Source organism: Amblyomma maculatum, chromosome 11 (genome assembly GCF_055883805.1).
Source record: "Amblyomma maculatum isolate TAMU_Amacu chromosome 11, ASM5588380v1, whole genome shotgun sequence".
Lineage (NCBI taxonomy): Eukaryota > Metazoa > Arthropoda > Arachnida > Ixodida > Ixodidae > Amblyomma > Amblyomma maculatum.
Genome location: NC_139354.1, coordinates 47,505,702 through 47,517,186, shown reverse-complemented (window position 1 = coordinate 47,517,186; position 11,485 = coordinate 47,505,702). Strand labels below are relative to the sequence as shown.

The window sequence follows — 11,485 nt, the reverse complement described above, 5'->3', positions numbered from 1 at the left end:
TTCATGCAGAAAGCGACAACACGGAAAACAAGACGAAACAACGAAAACCAACATAATTTTAATAAAATGTCAATAAAATCCCGGAACATTTTTACTTAAACAAGTAGTTGTGAAGACCCTGTGGACAAAGTCTAAATGCTTCCGCCATACTGCGCGCACAGTCATGTGCATGGACGCGTCCTGTTAGCCAGATTCAAAAGCATTGACGTTTTGCTGCAGATATCCGGAGCGCTCTTAGCTCAGCACCATGATATGATCAACACAAAGAGAAGCAATAATTTTTGCGCAATGCAATCTAGCAGGAAGGATCATCTTTAATTTCTCGCTGCAAGCGCCATTTTTGAAGCTGAATTGAGCAGAAGAAAACATTTTCTCGCAGAAAATGTTTCTATTTTATAAGAGCCCTTCTGTAGTGTTTCTGTGCACTACTGTAGTGTTTCTGTGCACATAATATGCCTTATGGCAAGCTTGCACAAAGCACCTGGCTAGCACCTGCACTAGGAGAAGCAAGCAGGCGGTGTACTTGTTCCATTCACGAAAGAATATGAACTGAGATGCGGAACATGGACTAGCAGCAGGAAAATACCGAAACAGAAATGCGCCTATGATGAAACGCACAAAAACAATTCAGCTCTTAAACGCAGATTCATGTGCCTGACATGCCGAGCGTGCCAACACACACACACATAAGCAAGCACACACACGTACACACACACACAAGCACGCACACACAAGCACACGTGCACATGCGCACGCACGCAGGCACGCATGTGCTTTGGTAGCGTTCAAGCAGAAAGGACAGAAGGTTGGCAGTGCTCGAGGGTCTCCTACATCTCCGCTGTGGGCGTGACAGCGAGGATTCAGCAGTGCAAGCAGTAGCGTGCACAGCTTGGTGGCTGTCCGAGATCCGTCGCGTACAGCGAGGCGACTACTGCAGCAGGGGAAGGAGGGCTGCAGAGCGGCGCTAAGTTCAAGGTCTCTGCGTTGACTCAGGGGCGGACAGGCCGGACTCAGACGCGTTTCCTTGTACGGCGCGAACGCGTGGGGCCCGTCGGCGGCCGCGCACATACGTACACGCGGGAACTCAGGTAAGCGCCCCACAGCCGCCCCCCCCAGGCATTGAGGCTGCGCAATATGGCGTATATTTGCTTTGGAAAGTTTCTATTTGCGCGGGTGGCTATAAGCCATTTATACAGTGCAAAATTTTAAAACTACGTTATTTTATATGAAATATCGTACCCGCAGAAGATGTGAAAAATTACGGCCGGCAACTGCCCTCCCAAGAAGCCCGACGCTTCCATATTCAGAAACACGAAGGGAGAGGAACAACGCAGATGCAATAAAAACAGAAATGGGAAGCTACGAGCAATAAATTGCCAAATGCAGGGAAACAAAATAAATCACGATGCTCAAAAAACTGAAAAATTAAAGGGCACAGAATGAATTACAACCTATAGCGGGATCTAAATCTCAAGCAAGTAACACAGATATATAAAATACTAATGCATGCAAGGAAGTAGTGTTGACAAAAACTGGCGAAAATGGCAAAAAAACACGAAAATGGCAAAAAAATTGAGCGCCGAATTTTAATTTTATCGTCCATTAATTGATCTGGACGAGAAGAAAATGTGGCAACAGCGGATCTTTTTTTCATGGAATTGCCGGTGGGGAGTACTAATCCACAATCGAAAACGCTTCTACCGTAGACCGACGCTTCTATACCGACTCACAACTAAATGAACAGCCGCACAAATCATTATTAGCATGCGTTACGGCGGCCTTTTATGTTCCCCAGCGTCTTACGGTTCATCAAATTGTGAAAAGCTCAAGATTAGGAAAGGTCTTGGTGAATGTCTGTTTAGATTTCATCTTGCCGCAATTTAGCTGCTTAAATATTTGAGGGGCTTGATACCTTTAGGTAAACGTTTATAACGCAGTGGTTGTGCTTCTAAGCCTGACAGCGATGTTCATGCAGTAATCGCGGCTGTCCAACCCCTTCGAAGGGCAGCAGCAAAAATGTTATTAACTTCACCAGAATAAATTAAAATTCTGGGGTGCAATACAAGCCACATGGAGGGAGTGAGAAGAAAAATCTTAAGCTCTAAACATTTGAAAATTGACGCACTTATCAGCTGACAACCTTTCAACTGCAATGAAAGGTTGTCAGCGGCAATTGTCAGTTTGTCAGTTTGCAATTGCGTCATATTGCATCGACTAGTTTTTTTTGTGTTTTTTTTTCAAAGCACGCTCCGTGAGCGGCAGTTACAGAATAACGGCCCGTGCTTCTTGGTTTTGTTTTGTTTACTTTCTATAACATCAACCATGGCAGCGTTTGCAGATGCCATAGTGAGAATATCAAACACAAGCTCGGCGAGTTCAAAATTTACAACTGATCTACAGCGCACTAGGAATTCAGAATACGAACTCTCCACGCATTGAAGAGCATCGGCATCTGGGCCACCAAGCTGCGGTGTTTAGGGAAATCAGAGACGACTTGAGATGAATCCGAAAGAGGCTTCGCTTGATAGTTCAGCAGTGCAAAACTTGTATATGGTAATGCTGGACGCACTTGTTATGATAATTTACAAACATGACCAAAGTGAAGGCTCACTTAGGCGATTCAAATGCTGTGATTAGGTCTATACCGAAAGGGCACACGACGCAAAAAGTGTCAACGCCGAGGACTCCAGTGTTTTTCACTGGAAACTGTAGGCGCTCTTACGCGGTCTTAGTAGCAACGGATCCAGCTCAGCTTTAATGCTTCTCCTTTCTGGTTTCTCGCATGTGCACAAGTCAAATAGACTTGCGCATTACTCGACCCCTTTGCACATAATCATCCTTCTTGCTTGCAAGGTATAAAAAAAGCATCGTTATTTTAAAGTGGGGTTATAGAACGGTGCTCATTGTTTTTTTTTTTTGTTTTTTTTACTGCGCGTTTTATTTGTTTTGCATCTTGCCCAGTTTTTGCCTCGCTACTTTATATTATTTTCTATGCATTCAAAAACCGCACGAGTCCTAACACAGAATATGAAGAAATTTGTTTTGAACTATATTTATAGGTAGACTAACCGCAAAAACTTGCCTAATTTATCTGTTTGATTCGGAATGGGAGGAATGAATTTCATCTTGCACAACGATGTCTACGATTTCTGGTCTAGCGATCGAGGTGGTTTGAATCAGACAGGGGAAAGAAGAACTCCGTCTTGTATTCTGTTTCAAAACAATTTTTCAACACCGGCGCCAACAACGCCAACACCGAACAGCCTGGACAAGCGAAGGGCCTTGAATACTATGGCGTTACAATAAATTAAGGCGTACAGCAAAACCATAGAGGGGACAATAAATGTTTCTTGCATGGCCTCCACTTTGTTCACCAAAGTCGCCGCCCAATATGACATTGCAGCTTGCAAAGTGCTGTGGCCTAATAGTATTATTATTAGTTGTAGTGGATGTGGTAGTACTAGTGGTAGTAGCATTGGTATGATACTAGGTAGGTTTATGGCGTTTAACGCCTCAAGGCAAACGCTGAGTTTTAATCATGATTTAAGCGTCCGACGCTACGCTGGCATTTTAAATGGTCACTGACAGTAAGCCCTGATACATATTTGGGTGGTGCTAATTGTTAACATGTTTATTTTGCCAACATGATTTACTGTGGGGAGAAGACGCAGCTGACAGTCGCAGCTTCAGGCAACTAGCTTAACGAAGACATGTCTGTGTACGGCAGGCAATTATATTACTTATAGATAGTTTTTTTTTACTTTCTAGTAAGCAAACACAGTCACATAAAATATTCGATGGTACCTTGAAATCAATAATAAATTATTATTTTTGTTTTGGCTCATTAAAACCTAAAGCTAGCTAAAGCTATAGTTAAAGCTTGAATAGGGGAATCATGATTCAGCCATGCAAGATGAGACTCCGTGGCAATTAAAATTGACAGTGTGACCAACCTATGATATGCATTCAGATCAATAAACGTTCAAAATGGGGTATTACACATGTTCGTATCTCTTTGTCGAGCCGTATTTATATTTTCGACACGCAAACTATATCTTTCAATGCCGTATCCAAGCTTGTTATTTCCCCAGCGTTTTCTTTAATTGACATACACAGCTCTGAAAATGAAAGATTTCGAAGGGAGACTGGGGGGACCCTTTTTATATTGGTATGAACCGGAAGCGAGCCCTACTTGCTGCACATCGGGTCCATACTAATAAATAAAGTTCACGTGCGGAGCTTTTCTTTACTTCTCTCCGGCATTTGTGCTCCAAAATCCTTTTCGTATCGACCCTACCACTCTTCATTGTCATACAATGTAGGCATTATCTTACCTAGGGCATTTTATCTGCTGGAGTCTTCCTCAGCCATAGCCGGTCGTAGCGTTTTTATTCCTTATTATTGTATTTTCCTTTATTATCTGAAGTCTATAAAATGTCACGGTGCTGTTACTTTCATTCATAACCAGCCCTTATGGCCCTGGAGCACATTGAAGTTTTTGGTTTTGGTATTTGTATATGGGGCTTTACGTCTGAACGACACATCTATACATCAGCTATGAGAGATAGAGTATAGTGTGGGCCGGGGAAATAAATTAGAATTGTACAGCGTTGAGATATCGCATCACAAGGAAGCTTTCGCAATTTACCTGCATAGAAGTGGGGCCTCTGCGGCAGTAATTCTATACAAGTACACCTGAACCAGCAAAAGACGGGCAGTGGAGCTGAGCCACCTCAACAGGTACTCTTTTTCAGAGCCACTAGTGTTTGTGCCAGTCGTAAATCTATCGCTCAGCGCAATACCTTTATGTCTAGAATGCCAAGCACAATCAGCTGATACTACGTCAATCTCATTACTGTAATATAATTCAGAAGCATTGCATTCAAGTGACACCTTTCGTTTTTACCAATTTTGATATTCTGTTGCTTTTACACATGTATAACAGCGAGCTGTGGTGTACCGGTAACGTGAGCTATTCACTAATGTATTCTTAAGTGTTTTCAATTTCATGTCTGCTTTCTGTGGAGCAAATTATTATCTAATACGTTTGCACAAAGCAATCTACAAAGTCGCGCAATCCACCAGCAGCCATAACTGACCTACCGCACCGTATTATCTAATGTTATGCAGCAGGGCAAAACAATGTGATACTAACGTTTTCTGCATATATACGAGCGACAGGGTGCAAATAATGCATCAAACATGCGCCAATATTTTAAAATTGCCATGAATATTAGAAAAATGATTTGCCTGAATGTTTTCTATACTTTTGAAATGAGAAATATTCCGACTACTCTATGATAAGTGTCCTGTCTTTATTAAGAACACAGAATAGAGAACATATGTACACTATTACAAAAGACCGAACTGCATTGGTCAGAACGTGCAATACGATTGAAAACAAGAGACAACTTTAATTAGTTTCGTACTTTAAATGAATATTTTTCAGATTGCTGTCCCCTACTGAGCATGTGATCCGTGCTATAAATAGGATCGTCTGAACTTCATATAATTTCTTCCTTTTCTGGTTTTTAATCCGTCGCGAGCATTCATACATTGCAACAGATTCATTTTCCTATGCAACCAGCGAGCTTTCTCGGACTGACCCAAATTGTCGACCGCTGACAATGCGTCTGTCAAGAGTGTATCTAATCAGTGTGTGCGCTCTATTCTATGCACTTCACAGTTCTTATCAGTGCCAACATATTCCACTCAGAGCACACCGTAGTCCCGTAAGCCTGTTCGCGAGCGTCTCGAACAAGCTAGCGAAAGAGACCGACCGCGATGCGAACCGCACGAAAGTGGACACTGCCCCCGCACGCCCAATTAAAACGTAGGCGTAGCCGTGACGTCACGTTGGCGTCGCGCCAATGAAGCGGTCACGCGCGGGCGAGAAAAAAACCGTACCCTTCTCTCGGTGGCGACTCGCCCGGCGAGGGCGACCAGCTTCGCGGGCGCCGTGCGAGCAAGCCCAAAACCGGTGCGACGTCGTTCGACGCCGTGGTGCTTTTCAGTCTCTGCCTTGGCTTCGGTGAGGTTGTGCGCGCACCGCGGGGCGCTCACTGGCGGCGGCACATTTGTTTTCATACGAAACAAGACCGTCTTCGTTGGTTTTTGCCCAAGGAGTCGCGATGGTCGTGAAGGTGAGTACAAGAAACGTGAGATGTATTAGCTGGGGTGCTTCACTTGCTTCCACTCAGAAAGACTGCATGCGATAGAAGGGACTATTTTTTTCGAAGTCAGTGTGCGGAAGAATACAGCTTTGGTGCGCGGTATTGAGGTGCTGGTCACACCTGTCACTTTCCGACGGCTTTCGCAGCTACAAGTTGCGTATCCTCGTGTCAGACTGATGTCTTGCTCTCTTTTCTACCAGAAATAATTTAGAGAGATTAGAAATGTGAGGTACGCAAATACTCGAGTGAGAGAAAATCCAAAATGAAGATGACCTGCACGTCCTTCCAGAAAGTTATAAATAAAGATGCTTGAAAACATGTGAAAGAAACTGCTATGAGTTACTGTTGTAAAGTTCTACCCTTCCTTTAATGTCTAGTGGCTACTTAATAGCAGAGCACAGGAATGTATAATTCCTGACTCCAATGTTTTTCGGAAAATATCTTACTATGGCCATCTTTGTTTCCTCATTTAGAACATTTCTACTATTATTCTCTGAGAGCGTTATTCAATTCTATACAGCAAAACTGCGGTGGTCCGGAGAACGCTACATTGTAACCTTTTATATAAAGTCGTGTAAATAGTTTATTCTGTGAGGTTTTCCATATGAATATATATACTTTTTGTTGCTCACTACCTGCCACGAGAAAAAGGAAATGACGGAATAATATTTGTCGGAACCGTGATTTAAATAGGAATGTAAAGAGAACGCAATACACTAAGATGAGATGCTTGTAACTGTGTTGCGTTACTTAAACATCGCTTGGCTGAACAGCTTGACAGAGGAATAAAGCTCTTTACGATACGGCTACGGCAGCTCGATATCCCACATGATAAGGAAATGATTGCGTGGCAGGTTTTCACGCTGACTAAAGGACTTGCCTCCAGTCGCGTTTGCCTGTGCTTCATGTTTGCGAGGACTGAATTTTCTTCGTATTTTTCCTTTGTGAGTTCTGCCGGCATTATTCTCGAGCTAAAGAAAAAATGTCCTGACAAAGATTTTCTTCGTTGATTCCCAAGGCGAGTAAAACTTCAGAAATTTATGAAAGCGAAATTCATAGCCCTGAGATATCTGTAAAAAACACCCAGCGCATAACTGCGGAATCACGGTAGAAGGAAACTATATTTCGGAACTTGCAGTCCCTTTCTTTATGATTCTTTTCTGGAAGAAAATAATGAATAGCAATGATTGTAAAGCATGCGACGTGAAAGTATCCAGTACTTCGAAGGAGCAAAATATGTTTTAAATATACCATGATTTTTTTCTCCCCTATGCAGATTTTGTGAGGGCGGTAAAGTAAGCTGAAAAATGATTGCCTCGCAGTAACTCATAGATTTTTATCTCGGTCTAAGCTTAATTCTGCTAGCTTTCAGCTTTTTTTTTTGTCGCGGTATTTGTTAACAATGTAAGAATGACTGACCCAACAACGTGCACTATAGAACGAACTTGAAAACCTTACAGTTTTTTCAGCAATGTAATCTCTTTCTCTTGCTTTGATTGCATTTCTTTCAACACTGTCAGAAGTGCTTTTGGTAAACAACACGAACACAATCTGTAAATATATCACGTCACGCACACACACAAAAATATGAAGTCCTTTCTCAGCTGCGCACTTCATATGGTCGTCCAGAGGTATGTATTATAATGCATATTGATATGCTTTTAAATTATAAGCTCATTTAAATAGGTACCGACCGATTCTACCGCATAACTCCAAAATAAAAACATGATAAGATTTATGCAAACAAGCAGGAGTGAGCAACAGTGGTCATTCATTCCCTTTTGAAGCAGCCAGTATTTCACTCCGGAAGTTTCACTAATCCCGGGCGCGGCAGCCAGTTTTTGATGGTGGCGAATAGCAAGACACCTGTGTGATGTGCGATGTCAGTTACCCTACGGGCTCAAAATTTCCAGACCCCTTAACTACTGTGGCTCTCATAGCCTCAGTCACTTAGCGACAATAAATCCTGAAAACAAACAAACAAATAATTAATGTACAAATAAAGTAAAAGAAAGGAAGGTAATGAAGGTGGCTGTTTTTTCAACGTCAATAAACACTTCATAATCAAAAGGATACGTAACCTGTTTTTATGCAGCCAGTGAATCCTCATTTGTTGCTCCAGTTAGATTTTTTTCCAGTGTAAATTTATATTATTTATTTTATTTTCCCTGATGTTCCTAAGCTAGTTATTTCCCTCTGGTGAATCTTTTTCCCTTTTGTGTTGAAATTACTACTCGAGAACAAAATGTGAGCCCGTGCTCACCCGTCTCTACTAAAAGTGTAAACGAGCCGTTAAGATCAAAGCAACCTTCTAGGCTGCACAAACTATGTTTTTTTTTTTTTCTGGTCACAAAAGCAAGCACAACAAATGAGAGGTCATCTAGTACCCGTGTGTATACGTCAAATGTGTGAACTTTGCTTTTCGCGTGTCGGGCTCTGACAAGTTTTCTTTCGTATTTGTGTATATCTATATGTACATATTATTTTATGGCGACCCAAATAAATATCACATATTCTTAAAAAGATGTTCCCCCAATACATATCCTCAGCCTTAGGACAGATGCAACAGTAGCACCATAGAGAACCAAATGGATTTTTTTTTTTAAAGGCTCCCTTAGTTTTAAAATCTTATAAGCTGTGGTGGTGGTGACTTAAGGGGTGACATGCAGGTCACATGATACGAGGAACAGGTAAATACGGTGGTGTATCTGAAATGACGTTTTACTTCCCTGGTTTGTAATACTGCAATGTAGACCGCCCATGTCGAAATTTCTTCTTTTTGTAAATAAAGCGCATCGCAGTACTTGCTTAGCAAGAAATGAACGAAGTACATCATAAACTGTCTCGCAAATGCAACTAAAACGTTACTGCATTTGCAGAGCGATATCATTTATAAGGATGTCTTCCATCCTTTGTTTGCTTCCCCTTTTGAAGCGCACTCCTTTCCTTACTCCAGTGCAGTGCTTTCATTTGAAATTATCCGCTGGATACCTTTCCTCCTTGTAGCTTCCTGCTGTAGCTAAAAAGCATGCGTATAGCTCGGCTACTTGACCGCTGTAATTTCCGACCATCTGCAAAATTATGTACAGTACTTCAGAAGATAACATGAGACTGGCACAGACATTGTAACAGTAAATCTGCTTGGTTAAGTTTTTCTTTCTATTGTTTGTTACGTACTTATAATCTGCAACGTTCAGGTTATAAGTAATTTGATGGCCCTGAATTTGCGGGCCGAAGATGAAAAACAAGCAGCGACTCGCCTTCTCAGGGACTCACACTGGAGGCCTACGCGTGGGTGGTCCCGGATATGCTCTCTGCGTAGTTCCTGAAAGCCGTGGGTGCTTCTGCTACCACGAATGGACGGCGAAAGGATGAAAGCAACGCCCTTTCATCATTAACGAATAGCATGTGTACGCACTCAAATGAGCCCGAAGCTTCCTCCCGTATTTTCCCCTCTCAGCTCCACTATTCTGTCCCTCTCTCATGTCTTCTTTACTTAAAACCGCTTGGCTTCACTGAAGCTAAACATTCACGGACACAAATATGCCCTCGCCGCAACTATATAAGACTGTCCTTCAGAAGCCAGCATCATGTAAACGAGCACGCATCCGGTCGCGACAGACTAACGGTCGCCTCGTCGTTCAGAACAAAGTCACGACCGTTCCTGAACAGACATAAAGCAACACAGTGGGAAATGGAGAGGGGAAGATTAGCGCGTAGAGATGGAAAGGGGCGAAGCAAAGCACGTTGTGAGTCGCACAGTCGGCGCGGCGTAGCTCACGCGCACTCCAGCGCCGCCGCTCGACCTTCGCTCGTGACGTCGACTCGTGAGCGAGGGTCGCGTCGCGGCAACGTGAGCGTGCGGCCCCACGTCGCGGCCAGAGGGACGTGCTTCGGCGTCTCCGGGCGTTGTTTCCCCTCACGATCGGACACACCTTTGGCAGCGACTTCAGCCGCTACGTGGGAAGTTGCTGAAGGTGCATAGAGGGAACAGTGTACTCTGAGAACTGTTTCTGCGTTCACACACGTCCTGAGCCTAGGATACTGTTACATCGTGTTGGTGCGTCAAGCAACGTATATAAGTTAGCAAGTAACATGGGGTTTTATGATTTAATGGAGCTATGTAAACGCAATACTCATCTTGATGACTCTATGAGGGTACTTTCCTACCACAGATGATTCTGGCCACATGACTGTTGAATTTTGTTCAGTGGTTTGTGCTCTTGCAGGGCTAAATCCATTACCCGAGAAATGAATTTTAATGATAATTTTTTCTCCCGGACTACTTACACAGCCAACGTTAGGTGTTTCTAAAAGCTGACACAATTCTATTCACGTCAATAATTTGGAGGCATAATATAAAATAAAGGAAACTAATGGCATGTCTCCTCCTCCATCTGCCATAGACATATATTTGAACTTTTGAAACATCACTTCTTGTCGTGAGTGGAGTTTCAAGCTAGAAGCAACTTTATAGCGAAGATTGTTTCCGCTCCAACGTTTGCTGACCTACATATATATTCCGTAAGAAGCACCCGCATACTCAGAATTGTATTAGTTTCTTTAGGGCTTGTTTTTTCTTCTTGGGTTGTAGTGTCACTTGCTGCGGTTTTCTGTCAAGGTCGTAAATTCTTCAAAGTTTCAACTTGCAGTGGATGGTATTGCGGCCTAAAACTAGCCGAAATGCCCCTATAATATTTGCTACTGCTATGGGCTGTCTTTCAATGTCATCAAAGTGTCAAGTGCCCACAACACTACTGGTTTTAGTTTTCTTCAGGCATTTTTTTTCACTGTTTGTTTACTTGCAATCTCCTCTAGACTCACTCCGATGTTTTACATTAGGAAGGAACAGCTTATAAGCCCTCATTTAACAACAAAAACGAAAATGACACACGTTCACTGTAGACATACGGCGCACCATACGTTAACATCAATATTGGAAGCAACGTTTTCTGCAGCTTCAATAGGTGGCATATTAGCCATAAGCAGAGACTAGGATTTAAATCAGCTATTCTTATAAAGCAGAGGATATACTCTAAGTGAGCGATCTATGCGTTGGGAATTTCCTGAAGCAGGCCTGGTCTGTCCGAAATGGAAAGTAAAAGTACTATTACTTAAAAGTACTGAAATATAGTGATGAGTTTGCTTTACTGAACTGACTGAAGGTTCAATACTTTTCGAAGATCTGCTATATACTATCGATGTTACTCCAGCTGTTTAGTACAACAGAATTCACGCGTGTCTCTTTTTTTTTCCATCTAGTATGTTCACTAAGATTTCCGCAAGGTATACCCTCACTCCTATGGAGCGAA

The 11,485-nt window shown here is 42.6% G+C and overlaps 1 protein-coding gene across 1 annotated transcript in view; it reads left to right on the top strand.

The window, feature by feature from the left end:
• Window positions 1–5,777: 5,777 nt before the first annotated feature.
• The window catches only part of LOC146173757 (uncharacterized), a 70,940-nt gene continuing 65,232 nt past the window's right edge, over window positions 5,778–11,485 (top strand). The window contains exon 1 of the mRNA XM_084584571.1: window positions 5,778–6,143. Coding sequence (XP_084440697.1) covers window positions 6,132–6,143 — 12 coding nt within the window. The 5' untranslated portion in view covers window positions 5,778–6,131. The remainder of the gene's footprint in view (window positions 6,144–11,485) is intronic.